A 22,279-nucleotide genomic window follows, 5' to 3' on the forward strand; every position below is an offset into this window, starting at 1 on the left:
TTTCTACGGAGTCAATCTAACCTTCAAATTTGAAAGCAAAGGACAAATTATTTGAAATGAGTCATTTTGCTTGTCGGTAGGAATTTTTTGCTCTGCCGCTAATCAGGAAAGTCATGGCAACTACTAGAAAGGAAAGCTGTCATCCTGAAGTCAATAGGAGTTTTAACACCACAGGAAAAGGGTCACGCAAAGTTCAGAAGGGAACTTCAGAATTTGGCTCAAGTTCAACAACAGAACTGATTAAACTGAGAGATTTTGTAGAAGAAAACTATATCTGGTGGATAATATCTATCAATGTTAACATATAAATATCGATATTAACATCAATATAAGACTTAGTAGTCAGAAACTGAAAAAATACAATGAAAATATCTTTACTATACTTTCCAAGGTAAGAATTCAACAATATTTTTTCTAATTCATCATTGACTGTGCACACCTTGCCATGAACTTAGAATAAGAAAAAAATACAGTATTTCATTTTCAGAAAAAGCTCATTAAAAAAAACGGTAGATAATATTTAAATTGTATCTCTACTTACAGCAAATCCAAATGATGATGCACTGTATCGCATTACGGAGACAGCTAAAGGAAAGAAAATATTATTTAGAATCACTTTAAATTTTTTTTTTTGTATCCTTTCTCCTTCTCTTGTCCGAGAGCTACAGAACTAGTTTCAACACATGGGCTTAGTTTCACCCAGTTCCCACCAGAATAACCTGACCTACACTTCAAAAAGGTCTACAAGAAAGGCCTTGTGCTGCAGGAAATGGTTAGGTCACTCGAAAGATGCTTTTCTTTCTTCCAAAACCATAATGGGGCAGACCTTAGTGCACCGTTCAGAGACAGTCTGTTTATGAAACATGATGCATTTCAGATGCAGTTTTGAGTAAAAATACGTTGAAATCACAATTTCAAACTTCCAGAAAACTTCACAGGTCTCAGGAGTGCTCCTTGCTCCAGCTAGGTATAAAAGTGCACCTGAACCAGCTGACAGAAAACTGTGCAGGCCCATCCAGACTTCTGGACTGCCATCTTTTTGACAAAAAGCCTAAGGGTAGTTCACACAGCCCCAAGAAATGCTTCAAATTCCATCAGTTCAGTGATTTCCAATGGAAAAAGCATTAGCAGGAAAAATTTTGACCAGCTCTGATTTTGTCTGCATACTGCCTCTAAAAAATAAATGAGATATTAAAAATGCACTAACATGTAGAAAAAACCATCAGGAGGTACTGTGCAAGGAAAAATACCTTTCAGTACCCCAAGGAATATCAGGGAAGAGGCAGGCAGAAACAGAAGCAGATGTCACCTGGAGATGGGACTTCATCAAACTGCAGCTCTCCCAGGCTAACAGCAACACTACAGCTACATCAAGCTCTCGAGCACTGAGCAGCTCTAGCCGTCTTGCTGTGTTTTGTAGACTGTTGAGTGAGAACAGGACTAATGAAACCTGTGCTCCCTGAATAAAACACACAGCGCTCTAGTTCCAATATTAACAGGGCTTGGAATAAAGCCTAAAAGGATTCATTTTACTACTCTTATGAGCAGATATCAGCTAACTTACTAAGAAAAATACATTTTTGTAAAAATAAAAATACTTGAACTGAAAAAAAACCCAGACTCATCAACAACTTTGTCAATCTTAGGCTGACAAACACAATATCTAATTTTCAGTATTCCAGTATTCATTAGAACAGCTTGGCAGAATAGAGATGGTGTGGTTTGACTGTTCTTTTCAGTAACAGCAAGCTGCAGTTCTGTGGCACTTATCTGGATAAACAGAAATTAAAATCTTGGAAAAAATAACCCTTTTCTCATTGATCTAAGACCCAGCTGTGGCCACGAGCATGCCAGATATCACAAATATTTGGATGTTATCATTACCGTTGGCCAAAACACAAAGAAAAGTCATTAAGTTCATTCCCAATTCCCATTTTCTCAAGTTGAAGAGTATTGAAACAGTTAGTATGGATTTACATCTCCCTCTCATTGTTAAATCACGATTTCCCACACTTCATCTCCTAGGTGAAAAAAGAGGCTCTATTTCTTGGTCAGACTTGCAGGCAAGAGCTATGCTTGACAAGCTGACACTAGCTTGCAGTGATCCAGCTGCAAATTAGAACACTTCACTGCACAATAATATATTACCCATCAAATTTTCATTGCATGCCTCTTTAGAGGCATACAGTTTCAAATACTGCAGAAGTTGCATCAAAAAAGTATAGGCATTCACAGGTACACAAGCTTGCAATGTTCCTGTCGTTACTGCTTTCATATGATGCAGTTCAAAGCCACACTTTTACTCCTACTTCTATTTCCAGCCTGCCTCTGCAGCGGAATTAGCTCCTCAGTTTTTACTAAATTGCCAGCTTTTTTCCCCACTCTAATTCCAGACTTAAAACAAATTAACTCTGTGGTTCCCTTAAAAAGGAAAACGTAATTTCTATGGGTGATGCAGTGCATACAGATAGCCACACCTCAAGAATGCTTATGGGGACATACTTGGTGTATTTAAAGCATAACGTCTTAGCATGAGAACTGTCTGTATTTTTATGTAGTCTGCCACAGTGAATATCCACAGCACTAACACACAATCTGCTTGGCCTGAGCTATCTAAAACAGTAATGAAAAACAAGTATTAACTAACAGCGTCACAAGTCTGCTTAAACATTTTTGCTGGCTAGTGAATACGACTGGAGGAAAGACTTTGCAAGGACTGGTACCCTACAACACTAACTTGTAGTGGTAAAAGGCCATAATAAAAGTAGTAATGACCATTTAAGCACTGGAGAGATGTATTTTTATATTCTTCATCTACATACTGATTTTCTAATGGGAAAAACAACCCATTTGTCTGTCTTTCAGAGTCAAATAATGTTAAAGCACCCTCAGCCCTGACTTAAGCACATTAATACTTCTAGCTGACAAGTACAGTCATAAAGCTCACCAGTAAGTCACCCCAGCTTAAATGGGATGTTTGCCCATGAATCTAGGCTCCACGGCAGAGAAAGCAACTATAATATCGGCCCCCTCTCCCAGGCAACTAGCGCTAGGACAAGAGGACACAGCCTCAAGCTTCGCCAGGGGAGGTTCAGGTTGCACATTAGGAAGAATTTCTTTTCAGAAAGGGTTATTAGACATTGGAACGGGCTGCCCACCATCTCTGGATGTGTTTAAGAAAAGACTGGACGTGGCACTTAGTGCCATGGTCTAGCTGACATGGTGGTGTCAGGGCAGTGGTTGGACTCGATGATCCCAGAGGGCTCTTCCAACCTGATTGGTTCTGTAATATTAGGTTACAGGATATGAACCAATACAGGTTGCCACAGACTGACCACACCCTCTAAAGACAACAACTGGCTCCCATTCTAGGCACTGGAGCTGAAAGGACTTTCAGGGAAGTACTTCTTAGCATCCAAGAACTTGAGACCCCTGGGCAAAGGAACGACCAGTGGTCCTTATGCCTCCACTATCACTGCTGCGCTCCAGGAGCACTGCAGGAATGGATCATAGCGCTTTTGCTGAGCCCTCAACATCCTTCTTCTCAATACACGTTTTCAGTTATTCCCAGATAAGCATCTGATGTAAAAAAACCCAGAGATTCCTAATCTCCTTATTGAATCAGTACAATGGTAGGAAATAAGCAATGAGGAAAGAACAGAGCAGGCAGCTTAAAAATCCTGTGGAGCCACTGTATACATTTAGCAGCTACACTGCCATGACAGTGGGAGCCTGCTTTTAGCTATTTTATTGGCTAAATTGGACAGCATTTTATTACCTCTACAATAAAGCAGATAATCCTAATGCATTTTCCTGACATTTGTAAACGGAACTTGCAAGCAGTCAGAAACTAAAATTAGAGCCAGCACAGTAAGCCACAAATCTACCACTGCCTTCACCTGCACAGCGACACCAATTTGTCAGGTCAGATTTTGCTGTAATTCCTTCACCCCTTCCAAAGGGATTCCAAATAAAGAAAAATAACCCATTTCCTACATGTTCTACTCTCAACAAAATAAGGGTTTTATTCATTCCCATGTGCCTCAGAAAAATCACATGACTAGGGCCCTAACCCTACAAAATCATTCCAATTTAACTCTTCAGCCATCTAGTCTCCCACCAGCCTTTGCCAGATTTATTCCACCTAAAACGTGTTCCTGGAGAGCCAGGATCCCACAGTGACCCTGGGCCTCTCACTTCCTTCTCTGCATTGGGAGACCAGGCAGGTACCTTTTTGCACAAACGTGGGAGGCAAGAAATAGGGCAGGGAATTAACTGTACCTCCAGTTCTCCCAAACAGAAATCTTTGGGATGAGTTTGACTACAACTGAGATATGGTCATACAAACAGCTCCATCTGTCATAAAAATCTCCTCTTACCTACTCAGATTGGGGAAAACTATTTTTAGGAAGCTCCTCTTCATGGGACGATCACTCTATCATGTTTGCTTTGAAATTACTCTTTTTTAAAGACACATCTGGATGTCAGCACATAAAATACCACGGCTTCAAAGCACATGACCTGCACTCAGCAGAAGTCAGGTAGGCAATTTGAACATCACTGAAATTGCTGGGTTTATTTCTATGTATATTACCATGCATATCTTGCAGGTTGTTCAGAGTCACGAGCAAGAGGAACTGGAAGTTGTGCTGAATCAGAAGTGAAACTGAAATACAGTCTGTTTTCATTGCCCAGCGTGGGTAAAACACCAAAAACCAATGTTACATTAAATATTTCAAAATAAATCCATTCCAAGCAGAGAAAACCAAGTAAGTAATACTTTCTAAAAATCCCTCACAACTGAAGGCAAAGAAGAGACATGACTTTGATACTGTTAATACTTCTAAAAAACGCTGCTGACCAGGACCAACAGGTACATATACATTTCCCCAGGCACCTTCTCCCCTCTCCAAAACACTAGTAGAATAAAATTTAAGGATTTTTATGCACATGCCCAAAATTTCTGCAATCAGCACAGTAGCTACAAACGGCTGCTAAGCATCCAGTAGCTCAGCCACAAGTCTGCCAGACATCTAATCTCCATGGGCAGATCCAGTGCTACCCATCAGTGTCATGTTCCTACACCCATATTTCCATCCCAAAGTCGTTGGCAAAACTGCACCAACCCTATCTATACAAAACCTTCAGCTCAATTTCCCTGTTTATAATTGCATCAAGATGGTAAAGACCCTTATTTCTGGGCAATATCAATATACTGTTATGTATGTATCTACCAAGTGGAAGTGTAAGTTTAATGTATAGTAAATCTGGCTCTTGATCTCATTAGAATTTATGACCGATTTGTAAAGAACTCCTTAAGAGGGTTCATTTTTCCACCTGCTTGAAAGGTGTCATAGTGACTCTGTGCAGAATGAACTGCAGCAGAGTAGTAGGAGACTTCTGTCCTTGGGGAAGACTCAGCTGTGGGATGTGACTCAGTTGACATAAACAAGTGACTCTAACGACTATTTAATAACAGCTCAGTTTACTTCTTCCATAACAAAAAAAAATCCTCAAGGTATCCTAAAAATCTCTGCAGATTCAGTCTGGTAAGAAATTCTGCTATTGGTAGTGGTAAAGCTTTCCAGGAATATCTTTCTTTCCTTGTCTATTACTCAGTTAATTTTGTTTGTTTTCATCTATTGCAATGGACAAATCTATAGCAGCTGCAAACTTCCATAACTTTATTTACTTCAGTGAACTACAACAGTGTTTATCAGTTGAAGATTTTCCTCATTTCTTATCACAGAAACAGCAGAATTTCAGGGCTTTGCACAAAAGTTTTCCTTTGAGATTAATCCAAACAATTCTTTCCAGCTCGCTGGCATGTTAGCAAAAAAAAAAATTATCATCATCATCATTGACTTCAGGATTTTCTATCTTAAAGCATTCACTTTTCAATGTTTCAATTTGAAATTGTTTTAAAAACCTATTTTTTGTGGTTCTTGCAAAGAATTAAATGTCAGTTCTCCTTTAATTCCCTTTGTTTGCACGCTTTCTGATTATATTTGTCTTGTGGCTGCATCAGTGCCTCATGGTAAAAGATCAGACTTCCATTTCAGGGGTTAAATATTCACAGTATTGGCTTTCACGCAGGCAGCATGGATGTAGTTTTCCCAGACTGATTATTCATTGCTACTATTGGTGAGCACCGTGGTATAATCTCAAAGAACAGCAAAGCAGTCCAGTACTGAAGCTTACTTAGTCTCCTGGTTCACTTCTGTTTAATTTGCTTTCATCTTCCCATTTAACTACCCAAAGAGCATCCATGCCTCCACTGGCATGTCCCACAAATGAACAGAACAGACTGGGCAACCGAGCAGGACTGCACAATCCTGAACTATGAAAATACAAAAAAAAAAAGGTATAACTTATCAAATGATGAAAAAATTATCCATGTGGAGAAAACAATGAACAAGAGCATACCAGTAATATAAAAAAGCCAAGTAAACACTGAATGATAAAGACACACGCACCCTCAGGGCAAATCTGTTCCTGATTTCAGAAAACATAATGCCTGGGCTCTCTTTTAACAGCTGCTGAAATATCTTCTATACAGAACAAGCCTTCACTGCCACCCCTCAGTGAGTATAACACTAAAAAATGGTCAGTCAAATATACCAAAGCAGTCAATTTTGTGTGTCACGCCTTCCAGCACAGCTAGAGATGAACACGAGAAACCATTTGTTTAGGGAAAGCTTTTTGTAAAACCAGAAAGCAGACAACTCTAATGAGGCAGAGTTAACAGCCATTTCCAGGGTTGGTCAAAAGCCCACACAGGGCTAATATCACAGTATGCGCGAGCACTGTGCGGAGCAAGCAGGACCCCTCCTGCCCAGCACCCCACTGCTTCACACACTCCCGTGCTTCCTTTCTCAGGTGCCAACCTTCTGTTTTCAAACCAGATCATCTCAAAAAAAGAATGCAAATAAATCCGAGAAAAGGAGGAGTGGTATTTTTGTTTAGTTTTGGCCTTCCAGGGGGCAGGAACTAAATGAGGGCCCATATGTTATAGCTCTAGTTGAGCCTTATTGGGATACTAAATGCATACGTTTGCATTTCAGAATAGGAATAATACAACCTGAAGGTCTGTAAGACCTTCATGGTGCAAACTCTCTGCAATTGAATATACAGTTGCATAGTTTAATCCGTTATATTTCAAATGAGGTCACTCGAATCACCCAAAATAACCCAGTGCAATGACATTAAAGCACATTGTCTTTTAATGAAACTATGTATTATTGATGCCCCAACTCCAAATATAACAACTGAAATGGTCTAGAATGTTGCAAATGCCCGTAACTGCACATTCACCAGGGAAGCTTTTGCAGCTTATACCTACAATCCACAGGCTTTGTAATTTCGAGCCTGAAACTAGCTCCCAAAACCAAAGCAAGCAGCTTGGCCCTGGACAGGGACAAGGAATGAGTGGTACCTTGGCTAAAAAAGCCACAAATGACCAGAAATGTTGAGTGATATCAGACACACTCAACAGCTGTTTCTAAAGCCCTGTAGCCAAGATTTGTAACTCGCTATATCCAAATGAAAGTTATCTAGATTTAATGACCTAGGAGACTCTCCAGAGGCAAAATTTCTTCCGTCTTTTGTGTTTTACTGACAGGAGGCAAAGCTAGCAGAGAAGTATTCAGGTTCTACACAGCATAAAGAATTTATTCTTGGGCATTTGGCCAGTTGCTTTAAAGCAGGTTTTACCTAAGTTAACAGAATAAGCCAGAAGACTGAGGGGAAGGTTTGTAAATGCTTATCTGACTTAAATGGGTTTCTGGAAGCTTCATAGAAATCCAGTGAACTCATATTTTATACATGTATCCCCAAACCTGTAACAGCTTGGACATAGGCTAAATGTTTTTACCAGTCACTGAAGGTTTTGAATTGTTAATAAAAGAGCTGAAATACTGCCATTATTCTCAGGTTCTGGTAAGTTCCTGTCCTGTGGTCACATTGGTAAGATGGAGAGATCCTTTCAACAAGATAATTAAAGAACAATATTGTACACAAGCTACAGCTCAGAAGTATTAACATAGAATTTACATGAAAGGATTCAGGCTAACTTGCAGCACAGCCAAAAATAAATATATGAATATTGTTGTTGTGCTATGTATTGGTGTCTATACGAAAAAATTACTGTTACTTAGCTTTTCTTTAGAATATAAGCACATTTAAAAGAACATAACCAGTGAGAACTGCATCCCCACCCTGGACAAGGTTATTTGTCCCCATTACTGTAAAGAAGCCTAGTGGTTTTATTTTAAAAAGATGCTTAACTTGAAGTTTACCAAATTTAGACTAAATGAAACATATCAGAAAAGTCCAGATACCAAACCTCTAGATTCAGCATTTTTTTAAATTATTTTTCCCTATTTTTATGCTATTATTGACTTGATCGTGAACTGTATTTTCAGCAGTTGTGGTATATCACGCATCAAGAGCATTAAAACAAATCATCAATGCTGCCATTAAAAAAAAAAGCAAGTCCAGTTTGAAAGTACTTCTAAGAAACGTAAGTTATTGTCCAACTTAACTGTAAAATCTAATTCTCAGCATGTTACAAAGATTCAAACCACAAGCCTTATGGTGCGCACAAACAGTATTTCATTGGTTGATATTTCGGGTTCAAAATCCTCACACCAGCAGACAAACATAACACACCTTTAAGTACCTGGAATTATACTACAGTGTAACCTCTGCTCCATATAAATTGGCTGACTGAAGTGCAACATGGAGGATTTAGATCAAGAGAGGATTTGGTTAGCTTTGCCACACATCATATTTCTTTTAGAAGTACTCCAACTATCCCGCACCTTAAACATATTTCTTAAATAAGAAAAAAAAAAAAAAAAAAAAATCTATCTGTGGTTTAAGTCTACTCAAGTTAGAATCTTCCTGGTGTTCTTTACATTTAGAGAAAAGAAACACATTTTTGCCATGGTAAGCACTTAAAACCAGTTCACAAAAGCACTGGCTAAATTATCCCTTTTCCACATTAACTGGAAGAACTGTTTCTTATTATCTGCTATCCACAATACAACACAGGTTAATTTTCTAGTTGTAAACAAATACAGACCTGCCAGATAATAATATTTTCTCTGCAGTTGCATGTGAACTTCAGTATACAAATTTTTGATCAAAGGTCTTTTTTTCCTAGAATTTCAGTAAGATTTTAAACAGCTCAGTGAATGCAGCAATGAATTGCAAAATTTTGTATTTACCATAGAAAGTTTTCCAAATAAATTAAAATCTATTTTATTTTATCTTGTGGATTTTAACTTTTTCATTCAGTATGTGTGTGGAAAGAGTTATATTTTTTAATGTCATTATAGATATATAATTCTATTTACAATTACCACAAAAACATAAATCAAACCAAACAATTACGGTAGTCTCCCTGTTTCACAGATAACGAAACAAAACTGGATTGGGGATCTCAGGAGAGACTTGAAGATCAGGGATCCACAATAAGTTTAATAGCCAGAGCAACTGGACTCCGAAGAGAGAGTATAGCTGTTGAAAAGGCAGCTAGGCCCGGGTGGCTGGCACAGTCTCACACATCATACTGTCTTACTAAGTAACTTTTGACAAAACCTTTAAACATTTCCTTTTTTAGGATTCTTATCTATAAAATGGGATAAAAGTACTTCCACACTTCAGGATGTTATAACACAGGGAAAATCATTTTACCATATGGAAGCAGCTAGTAATTCTGCAAAAAGTGACAACAGGCAACATGAATATCTCATCTGTTTGCATAAACTGCTTAGTATTACGATCTGCCTTTTATGATATTTCACATTCTCAAAGCACTGCCTTAACTTTTAGAAATGCAAACTTTAACTACGGAAAATGGTAACCCAATTAGAAATGATCTGCGTGATCTTTACGGCATTCCCACAGCTTAACACTTGTAAGATACTCTATTTTTATACTAGAAGTATTTCAACAGATTTCAGAAAATCAAAGCAGACTTCCTTTTATATAGAAATATAGCTGTACTTCAGAAGCATATCAAGTGCTGAAGAAATATTCATATTGAAAATAATTTTGTATTACCCTTTAACTTGCATGAGTACAATGTAATTATAATTATTGAAACTGATGTGACTAGTGCACCCCCATCAATGGGTTATTACAAGCTCATTTTTGTCCTGCTGAAACCTCTAGAACACAAATGCAGTGAGAGCCATGAATGCAAAGGTGACAATTTTAAGCATCCTTCTTTTCAGATACCTTTGAAAGGCTCCGAATTTGGAACACACAAAAATGAGTCCACACAAAATTGTCAGTTGGACACCCAATAATGAAGACACCCAAACCAATTATGAGAAAGAGCTATTAAAAACTACATTCAAGCTCAGGTAAATGAGAATATATAGACAGGCTGATACTTTTTTTTTTTAAACAATTTCTAGCGTAACAATTTATCTGCGTTCTATTTTTATGCAAAAACCACAAATGCAACAGATGTCAGAAGGAATGAAGGTAAAATAAGATATCTGCTTGTCACTTTTCTTGGTATTTTTGTCTGGTTCCTCCCTCGGCTAACAGGTGGTTAAGTCCTGCAATTCTGTTCTTGAGGAAGATAAACAGAATTAGAATAAATTCTCTGCACATACACATTTGTGATTTAGGAATGTAAGACTGCTGCCCTGGCTGGAGCCCATCCACGCTTGACACTGGTTCAGTGGATCCTGGGACAAGAAATGGCCCCTCTAACCTGGAAGCTGGAGGGCACAGAGCATGATCCGACGCAGATCTCACACAGCGATACAGCAGGCTGCTTCTCTGGAACCGACTGGTCTGCATACATGGACCGGTGCCTTCCCCAGCACTTCCTACACTAGCCAATGACTAATGGCACAACGGAGCCCTCTATTGTCAGTGGGAACAACACAAGAGAGGAGCATAATAATGCAAAGATTAACAGATTTTCCTTATCATAATTTAAAAAAAAAAAAAAAAAAAGAAAAGAAAACTGGAGACTTATATTCATTTGTCCTCGCAAGGCTTTCCTGAACATGCAACGAAGGGACCACAATGTGCAAAGACAAGACCAGAAGAAATTCACACTCGTGACATTTAGTCTCATATTAAATGAAATATGAAAACCAGGGAAGATTTGAACTGAAAAGCTTTGGCCATTGAAAAATAATTAGTCGTCTTCACAGCCTTCTTCATCATCCCTGTCAGTTTCAGAGACAAGACACATATCAGGGTACACCCCATCTTAATTAGACGGCTAGTGAGCTGCTCCAGAACCAAAACAAGCTGCCAAATACAATTAAGCAGCCTGCCAGAATATAGCACAATATTAGAGATTTTCTTTTTACAAAGTGAGATTAAGAACGCGAACCATCCCAGACACCTCTGTGAATTAGTGGAGAAACTTTAAAACCTGGCTTTACATCCGCAGTTTAAAAAAACAGAATTCCAATTTAAAGTTGCTTTTTGGTGTAAAAATTCTTAGATACCTCAACTGACTGTGGGAGAGGACATCCGATCAGACTGCTCCAGCTATAGACACACAGCCCATTTTAGTATGTAGGAGCCTGAAGGGCTGTTCTCAGAGGTGAATATGTTAGGCACAGAGCACGTCATGTTAAGGACACCTCGACAGGAAATAAGCTATTCCATACCCCATTAAATCCTTCCATTTAATCTTCAATTTTAACAAGTGGAGAGTTCAATTACTGCCATTTAACATCTTAAACTTGTAAAACTCTTCACAGGGGCATTCCCACACTCTAAGAATCTTCAGTTTTTAAAAACACCAAATCACTTGCAGTCCCTTTACTGGTCTGTGTGTTCAAGAATTCCTGTATGTGGCATAACTGACAAACACTAAAATTCAAACATGGAAGAATTATATTGGAATAAAGTAATATTTATTTTGGAACTGAGGGTAAATTGTGAAAACTGTCACAATTTTACATAATTAATTTTATTGGTCAATTTCGCTAATAAACCTAAAAAATGCCCAAACAATTATGGTAGTTCTGAATCAGCAAGTATTTTAATAATTTAATTTTATTTCAGTACTGTCCTATCAACATTTATTTACATTTACTGTATTGTCAGACAGTTTGTGGCAGTTTATCACACTATAAACTCATTTCTATGGTCAGATAACTGGAAAGCAAGAGATGACTGATAATGTTACCTTGTTGTTTATTCAGTTAGACCAACTGGCAGATTTTATCATCTATTTCAGTATATGGTATCATGGGTTCTGATCAAAGCGACGTTTACCTAACATTCCTATTTCTGTTAGGGAAGATTATTTTATTTGCACAAAGTAGTTAAATAGTCCAGGTAACTGCCAAGTAAAATGTATTGATGAAGGAAGGAAACTGCAAGCTTATATATTGCTATTCACTGTGTGTAAGCAAACTGATGCACATACTGACTTCCACACAAGTCAACAGGGCTCTGAGGGACAAGAGGTTTGCTCACAAAATAAATGATGAAACTGGGATCTAATACATATAAAGACGTTTATATGAGTTCTCTAAGCACAAAGGAAATTACTTTTGCTCACTGCTTCTTAATGAAGGCCATTTTGCAAACCCAAAAGAGAAGGCAGGAAACCATACAAGTATAAATCTTTAAGATAGCCACTGCCTACAGCTCTTACTGTACAAAAGCTATCCACTCTTATTTCAGCATTGTCTTCAATGGAAAGCATATTGGTTAATTCTTGTATAATAATTTTACCTTTTTCTATTCCCAAATACACTTTCAAGTGTGCAAGTCCACAAGATTCTTTCTTTGCTGGACCTTCTTTGCCCATACTTTTTTAACTAAAAGATATTTTGCATGTTTTTTTAGCAGGATTTCAGCTCAACAACTAAAAGACAGCAGACTCTTGCTTTACTTCTCATACGGCTGCTGGAACGTAAAGAAATCTTAAAGTCTGAACTGGATTATTAATGCTCCTTTAATAGAGATCACCAAGCAATGAAAATTCACCTTTCTTACACAAATTTAATTAAACATCCAACTTCTGAACGCAGACAATTCTGCCAAATAAATCAAAAGTCAGAAAGAAAAAAAAAAAAAAAAGGAAATCCTCTGTGTTACCTTTTTTATCTTTCTAGGCTGAAATATAAACAAATCTTCCAGGGAGAGAAGCAACTGTCTGATAGCTCTCTGTTGAATTTAACTGTAGAAAGGAATTGCAAGCCCTTCAGACAAATCTCTTCCACAGACAATGTGCTACTCTTAACAATTTATTGCTAAGGGCCACAATAAAGCAGCCTGCCATCAATCCTACTTCAATGTTGTAACATGGAGATGCTCTGCTGGCAAGGATGACACAGACTGCACACACAAAATAGTACTGCAGTCAGGCTTAGTATGCAACTCAAGAACAAACCCAATATATTAAGTTAGCTGTGGGCTCTAAGTCATTAAGTGAAAATTACAACGAAATATGAGTCTTAATAACAAATTTCCTTTGTTCTGTGGTTTTTAATTAAGCTTTGTTAGTAGCTTTTTAATGCAATAATTCTAAATAAACCTTCCTGGAAACATGTAATGCTCATTTTCTAACAAAAACATTTTAAAACAGTTTTCTTTCAGTTGCACAGTCTTGACAACAGGTAGCAACAGAAAATCGTACTCAGCAATTCACATGACTAGGAAGATTGTAACAGCGTCCCTGAAGGATTCAGAGTTGTAAAACTAAAAGAAAAAACAGTAAGTGATTGACACACCACACTACTTTGCATCTGTCCAATTTTAGAGCAATTGGCTTGACACGTCTACTGCTAATTCTGATCAAAGTAACAGAAAACTTGCTATCCTGTCTCTGTGAGATGAGCTTAATTTATTTGGACAAAAAACATTCCAGGTAACATCAGAAAAAATGAGATGATAAGACAGGAAGATATTACAAAGTTATACATTGCTATTTACAACACATAATCACGTCAATAAAGCTTGAACTACAGCAATTATTTTTTTGTTTTCCATGCACAACTACTCCAAGAAGCAAGTTCTTGAACAGTGTTAGAAACATATTCCCAGGATAAAATCCTTTATGTCAAGTAGCATACACCTCTTCTTTTAACAAACCAAGGGCTTTTGCTGTTGCTCTTTTAGGTTTTTTCTATTATACAGGCTTATTATTAGCATGAAACACCATCAAAACCAAGAAGAAAATGTCTACATTTCAGTATGCAGGGAATGTTTAAAGCAGAGCTGACATATACCTGAGTTGCAATCAAAATGACTTTTCAATGGAAGACACAAAGCACCAACAAATCCATGGAGTCACCTAAAATATCCTGACTTAATTTTTCTAAAATGGTAAGCATAGTCTCTGACAATCCAGTCTCAAGTTTTCTGCCAGTAGCACTTCTGAAAATGGAGCTAACTTTAAAAGGGTTAATATGTCTTCTACAATCATGTCACCATCGGTTCTAAAAATTTTTGTTGGCAATGATACATTTTTAAAAACACTGCTTCAGATTATTGAAACTGAAAAAAAAAACACACACATTTTCATCATTCTTAGATCCTCATCTCTGCTTTTAGAGACCAGCCAGTATCTAGTCGTTCTCTGGCTCCATGCATAAAGTAACGATGGATTTCTTTTTTTCATTTGTAAGTCATGTTGAGACTACTTGCTTATTTATAAAAGGAGAAACCTAGAATTACTAATACCAGAACGCTGGACTTGTATTTAAAAAAAAAAAACAGTGGACTGAATTTGTAGTCACCAATCCTGATCCTTGAGTCTGAGATTAACTTACTAGAACTGGCAGGTTTCGTGATGGCTGAGAATTGTAACACCACTGTAGCATTTCATATTGGCCAAAGATGTCTTGCTCGCTATTCCCACTGTGCTGGACTCACTGCTTTCCTTCCTTGGTGAGGAAAGGCTTTGAACTTTCTTGGCCTGATGCACCAATACGGCACCAGTTTGATTCCCTCAATGACGCAAACACCACTGCCCCTAGTGATTTCAGCTGCCTGCTGCAAAAAAAGATGTTCCTTTTGCAAAGCCTTCCAAGCCAAAATAGGTATTTCATATTCAATTACAGCTCTAATTATGTTAACTTATTCACTGTTTGCGGTGACCTCTCAGCCTCTCGCCCAGGTAAGACACCCTCTAAAGTTTACAAGTTATTGTATTGTTTTCCCTGCACTGCTCGTACTCATCTTTTCTTTCCAGCTGCCCAGTGGTCAGGGCCACATCATGATGTTAAGTATACTTCGCAGCAAACAGAAAATAAATTGCAGCAATCTCATTCAGCAACTTTAAGAGAAAAATCAAGAATAAAATCAGCAGTGTAAAACTAATCTAAATCATCTGAAGTTAATGTGTACAAGCATAGAATTTAGATATCTTTGTAGCAGTATTACAGAAGAGTCTAACAAATGTTTTCCCTCTATGTCCAAGCAGGTCAACTCTCAAGTCAGAAGATATTATTGCAATGTTCAAACAAGTAGACTATATTACTACATTAAATAATATCATATGAGAAAAGTAGCTTACTTTTGGAAAGTGGAAAGAGCAAGCTACTTTTTATTCACTATACAAAGAAAATTACTGTGAGTTCTGGAGTACTATAAATTCACCTCACAGTATATTTCAGGGTAACTTGATTGCTTACACAGGAGATAGGAGTCCAGAGTCTCCGACTGTGTACATTTACACCATGTTCTTCAGATATGCTCATTTATTTATACCACTGATTATCTAGCCTTCATATAACTGACTGCTTGTAACAGCCTAAATTTATAAATTTCCCATTTTGAATAGAGTGTAGTAAAGAAGTCTAAAAATTTCCATGGAAATTACTGAGGTAACTTGACCAATGATACTGTTGGATAAAAGAATAGTTACAATTGAAAACATTAGTTTGCAAACGTATTTTTGAAATGTTGGAAAGACGATATACTTTCTTCAAATGAGAATTTGTAATATCTTCTCAAATATCTTAATAACTTAACTTCCTTCTGCATACTCTCTTTTCAAAAATAGCCTGCCATACACTTCTTCATTCTACCAAAGAATAAAATAAAGAAAAGGCGATTGAAAGGAACAGCCAGAGAGAAAAGATTAATTCAGAACTAAAGCTGAGGCTCCGCTGGGGTAGGATGTAGGAAAGACACAGTGCCTTCAGTTGGAAACCATGAGATTAGTCACAGTACATATATAAAGTCTTGAAAGGGTTTCAGAACAATTCTGAAATTTCCTCTGCAGCAAAGAAGTGAACATTCTGTACGTATATCGTATAGACAAACCTAATTTGTAAAATGGATTTGCAATAAATTAAGGCAAATAAAATCTCCTCTGTGATAGAAAGCCCTTATGATACAGAAGCCAGTCTGCTTAGCATCTTTTATAAATATACCATAGAAAAAGAAGAGTCATGGTTCAGGATCGGTCACCAGGCAGACTACAACAAACCCACTTTCTTTGCTTTGGCACATAGTACTACACCGTACATTGAGTTATCAGCCACAAGACTGTACAAAAGATCCAAGAGGGGTCTTGGGGTATAACTCCCCCAGCCACGTTATCCAAAGGTCTGGCATACGAATTACCTCTTGGAATGACAGTACATTTCCCACAGACATTCCAAACTGATGTAATCAAAACCCTGCAAGATCTCAGTTGCAACAGGGATAATTCAGAGGGAGGAAAAAAATCAAAAGCCTAAATCATAAACTCTAAAGACTCCATTTTACTTTTTTTCATTTGCTTTCTTCACATGCACGGTCCTCCCAGGAACATATAACAAAAACATCTGCTCATTTGTATAAAAGACTTGTTTGGAATTTGCTTTTGTCATAAGCCATAACAGAAACAAAAGGACAGACTGCTACCTGAACTGCTATACAATAAAACCAACACTGATTCATACTTGATTTTGCTATAGGAGACATGCCTCAGTTTAAATAGATCAATAAGTTTCAAACCTTACAATCTAAATTATGAGCAAACTTGCTCACTGGCATGGCTTTTAATATTCTACTAATTTCCAGACTAGAAGAAATACCCGTGTTCACTTGTTCTTGTACTTTTGACTAATCTTGACCACTAGTTTAAATACCTCTTCCTCCCCATGACTATGGCTTGCATCTGTGCTGACTGAAGTCAGCTCCTCGATGGTGGACTGGCCCACTCGCACTGGCCTAGATCTCATCTCACAGTGATACAGCACACACCCAAGACTGGGACCTCATCGGTTATTTCTGTATGGAGATCTGATAACTGACTCGCATTTATAGAACACTGTCATTACATTAACTTAATTTAAAATATTTTCATTATAAGACTCTCAATAGATAATGACTTTACTGAGGTATGCATACTGGTAAACTAGGGTCCAAAATAAGCCACTTCATTAATAACTTGGTAATTACTTCTGACAAATTATTACTTTTGTTGAAAATGAGGTGTTTACTCAACAGCAAACACAATCAAGGAGTAAAAGGTGCTTATCAGGAGTTAATAAGTAAATATGATGGCAAGATCTTTAAATAAAATCGTGAAGGATTTTTGTTGATGCTGTACATTACTCAATGGAAGCAATTTTCTCAATTGTTTCTCAATTTCTGCTATTATTCTGTGTCATGCAACAGAACACATGCAACACGCAACAGTGATTATTTGATCCATATCTTTGATGTTCTCTACTAAATCCTGGATTAAAAGTTTGCAGCTTTATAGTGATGCAAGTGGAATCAATTAATACTTAAATTCTACTGGGAAAGAAATTGTAAAAACAGGAGTTGGCATTTAGGAACTGTAGTACTGAGCACAGACCAGATGGTTAATTTCACCATAGGTACCACAGAAAGCAGTCCTAAAGAGAAAAGTTCATTGAGGCAGCTAGAAGAATATATGAATGAAACAAATAAAAACAATTTTATAAATACTCAGTAAAATTAGATACTTAAAATTAATTCAAATTGGCTGAACGTGCCAACCCAGTTTCCCTTTATAATTCAGGTTCCAACTATCTAAAATACACAGGTTTTATAATTTATTGATACAATTAGTTTGTCAGATTTGGACAGGAGTTTGAGTCAGCATTCAGCAATACACAGATTCTGATTTTTCCACCTTAAGAAAAGGTTAAATATTTACTGTAACTGATTATTTGCAATTTTGGGTCTGACATTAGTCACACTAGACTAGCTAGACCTCTAACACTGTGTGATGTTCCAATAAGGTCTCAGAAAAGTCATTCTACTGGTGCTCATTTTTTTTTTTAATTTCTGTCTTGCAGCTAAACTGAAGTGGATGTATAGCATCTGTTTCCTCTCAGCACCAATTTCAATTTATACAGTTTCATACCAAAAAATATACTTTCTACTGAAAAAAATCTCACTGCAAAACCACAGATTTAAACAAAGAACCGCAAATACTTAATTACCTTTATATAACTGCTGGGAAGAAAAATTTTTATTCCTGTGTACAATGAGACAAGTTGTTTAGGATGTTTTGAAAAATAAAATACTACCCCATCACCTTTTCTAGGCCCTTTTCAAAGCAAACCCACTGACAATGACAAAGGCTAATTACTCTGCGTGATCAGTCTCCCTCTTCCATACCATGGTATTTACAAAACCTCGTTGACCTGCAATGACTTACCACACTCCTATAGGGTTCCTGTAGTCTGAGAAAGACTAACATAGCATGGCCATTAGATAAACAAGGAGAGAAATGAAAAACAATCACAAAATGTAAATGTGGTTATATACCTGTTCATTCTAGCTCATTTTAATATAGAATTTGTCATTAAAATCAGGTCTTACCCAGTGCCCAACAAAATCAATGGAATGACTTCAACTGATCTTAGTATACACCAGATCAGATCTACAATTTCTTTATAAATATTAGTTTGTTGTTATTCATTTTCCATGTAATAAGTATGCACACCTACCTAAGTGGATTTTTAACCTTTTCTAAAAATGCATTAAAACCTACTACAAGTGAATCAGTGGCCTAATTCACTCTTGAAGGTAGCTCACTACAAAGCTCTAGACTTAAAAGATCTTCAAAGAAAATGTCGTATTTTTGAAGCTAATCTACTCTAACAAAATGAAAGCACTTACACTCTTTCAATGTTACTTAAGCCCTATGTTTGAACACCAATGTTTCAGTAGTTTTTCCACAACAACTTGAGAACATTTTCAATTCATTATAAAATTACCTCTAAGAAGAAATTCTGATCCATAGGCAAAAAACGTCAAATTAAAGCACATCAGTAAGGTACTGGTTCATCCTTAAACTTTTAAAAAAAAACCTTAAGAATCCAACTAAAAGTTTATTACAGCAAGGATAATGAAAATGTCCTTTCTTTCTTAAAGAAACACTGATGTAGCTTGAAGAACAGTATGTAACTGCCTTTTATTTTACAACCAGACAGAAATGTTGGCTGAATAAAAATATCTAGAAACAGCAACAAAGAAAACCTTGCATAATGTTACTACACAGATCTGTATATAATTATTAAAAATGTTATAAGACAAAGAAATGTCTGCATAGCAAGTTCTGCAAAGATGATGAGCTGATTTCCTAAAGAATTTGGTCAATTAATTATATACCTTTTATGTTACTTTGAAGATGCACGTCCTCTTATAGATTTAAGTGTAATGTGTTCTTGTGACACATAACACCATTATTAGAACATGGAACTTAAACAAGCATGTATTCTTATTTTCCCTTTGCTTTTTGGAACTACTGCAGAACAAGCACCATCTCCAAAGCTGCTCAAGTAACGAAAAACACAGTAAAAAAAAAGACTTGGCCAAAACCAGTCCCTCAGCCCCTACATGTTACTAAGAATTCAAAAAGCTTCAATGAAGTACAACAAAGCATAATTCACATCAAATCAAAACAAATGCAAAGTAGTCATTTGTACACATCTTCCAACTAAAGAAAAGAACTAGTTTAGCACAGCAAAGCAAAATATGCTTCCATGTGTTTTCCATGTACATATAGGCACAAATACACACACAAACTGGGCTGCCAGATGTGGCAACGTACTACATTTGTAGAAACACAGAATGGTGCTAATACTGAGCTAGTCTGTGGGATAAGCTGGAAGAAGCAGAGTTGGCCTAAAACATCAAAGAGCAAGAAAGAATAGCCACACTTGTCAACATCCATCACCAACAGATCCTTCCTCAGGTTCCAGCCTTGTGTTATCAGCAGAAAACACTTCAAATGGGGGAAAGCAAAGGGAATTGTATATGGGCTTAAACAAAGTCTTCAAACTCAACCACCCAAAGCCAGCTACTCCTTTTCCTATCTTATACAATAGATGCTGCCAAAGCAAAACGAGAGAAGCAACATTCAGCTGGTTAGGCTGCAGGTTCAAAACAATAAACAAGGTGTTGGCTTCAGCTTGGGCAAGCCTAAGACTTCTTCATCCATTTATGACACATCTTCAGCTGTTGCCATGACAACACTGACATCTCCCCATGCTGTGAAGTGCTCTTAGTTTAAATATTGTATAAATGAACATAAATCTTTCATACACCTCATGCAGCTATTGTTTGTGAAATGGGGACAGTATTCCTCTTCTCAGTTTTATTAGAGGAAGAAATATTATAGAAATCAGTCATATTGTTATTCATCGAACACTGAAAAATTTCAATAGCATAAGATGCAGCATAACATTAATATTTTTTATGAAAAGCAGTATAGTAAAGCTCTCTGCATCTTGAGCGCTGGAAAGGACAGTTTCAACAAATTTTCTGTCCTGAATAATTCAGGTGTGTTGGAAAACAAGACCTCCATGATAACTGATTTTCCAAGTAGACACTTAAGCTAGCTCAAGTAAAAGAATTTTTTTAAATGTTTCCATATTCTAAGTGAGCATTTTGCAGAGATTTCCAATTAACAGGTTTTGATATTGTAATTTTTAATTCCTTTTGGATATTATTAATAAACTTTGAAAATTTTCTTAGGGTAACAACACTCCCATCTGTCTCTAGCTGAGCTTCAAAGCACAGACATGATGCCATGCTTTCTCTCAGGGCATTCTGTACTTGAGAATCAGTAAAAACCCTTATAGACAGGTTACAGCTTCTATTATTACATACACGTAAACCTGCAACAGTGATTCCATTATTTTCAGTTCTACATTCATAGAAGTATTTGAGATAAACATAGAAATAAATTAGATCTTCCTAGTTTTCTATTTGATCAAATAAATTTTAGACCAAATACACAAAGAGAAAAAAGAACAGTCAGCCCTTTGAAAAAAACAGTACTTTTCCACTGCAAAGGCTTATGAAGACATTCATGTAGGTATCATAATGGAAAACTGGCACCTAATTCATATGCTGTTATCACTTTACATCATTGCTTTTGATACTGATTGGTTATTTTAACAGGGTTGTCTTCTAGGGGGTAGACCTGTGTCTTCGGAGACAGAGCTGACAATTTCCATTCACACTGATACAAAACCAGGATGAGTTTATTTAGGACTGAATGTAGCTCATCGGACTGGGAGTGCACCTACTGCATGGACACTGTTAACATTAGAGACAGTGTGTTTTGACTGCCCTAATAAACCCACATCCTTCAGTTCCTTTGCCCAAAACGGAAACCAGCCTCTTGTGTGAGCTCTCTCTCCTGTGCCCTTCTTTCCATACAGAGAATATGGAGCTTCTACTAATGTGTCATAACATAAGTAAATTTTCTATTACTTATATACAGATATTCCATGATAAGATGACACTGGGGAGCAGGGTATTTTTGTTTGCAAATACACAGCAATGCTGTAATGACCTATAAGGAAACGCATGAGATAAGATCAGGCTCATCTTTAATCACTCCCTGTATTTTCTTTATAGACAGGCAGATTATGATACATTTTTCATCTTCTCATTTTTCTTTTAGGCTCACTTCTCATGGCTGCTGTAGCATTTAAACAGAGTTAATCAGTTCCCTCCAGAGCAAAGGCAAGTACTATAAACAGAGCTGCATGGCTCAAGGGATGTTCAGCAAATGCGTTCAATCAACACTTGCTCCTTCTAGAATAAAGAGGATGTGCCTCTGCATCAGATTTAGCCCTTGTCTCCTGTTTGAATAGAGCAGCAGTCTTTGTCTATGCCATAATATGATTTGGACTGAGGGGAAAAGGGCATAGGGTTATTCTAAAACTGTACTGCAACGTCCAGTTTTCATCTAATGAGGATTATCTAATTTACATTTGAAAACCTGTACCTACTGCAAACGTGCAAGTTACAAAAGAAGGCGCGTGCAGGGCTGGAGCTGCTGGTGGGAAGG

General features: G+C 37.1%; 1 protein-coding gene across 1 annotated transcript in view; it reads right to left on the minus strand.

Annotated features, from left to right (window-relative positions):
* TMEM163 (transmembrane protein 163) overlaps positions 1–22,279 on the minus strand; it is a 101,851-nt gene that overhangs the window by 41,225 nt on the left and 38,347 nt on the right. The window contains exon 3 of the mRNA XM_068408197.1: positions 542–585. Coding sequence (XP_068264298.1) covers positions 542–585 — 44 coding nt within the window. The remainder of the gene's footprint in view (positions 1–541; positions 586–22,279) is intronic.

Source organism: Nyctibius grandis, chromosome 9 (genome assembly GCF_013368605.1).
Source record: "Nyctibius grandis isolate bNycGra1 chromosome 9, bNycGra1.pri, whole genome shotgun sequence".
Classification (NCBI taxonomy): Eukaryota; Metazoa; Chordata; class Aves; order Nyctibiiformes; family Nyctibiidae; genus Nyctibius; species Nyctibius grandis.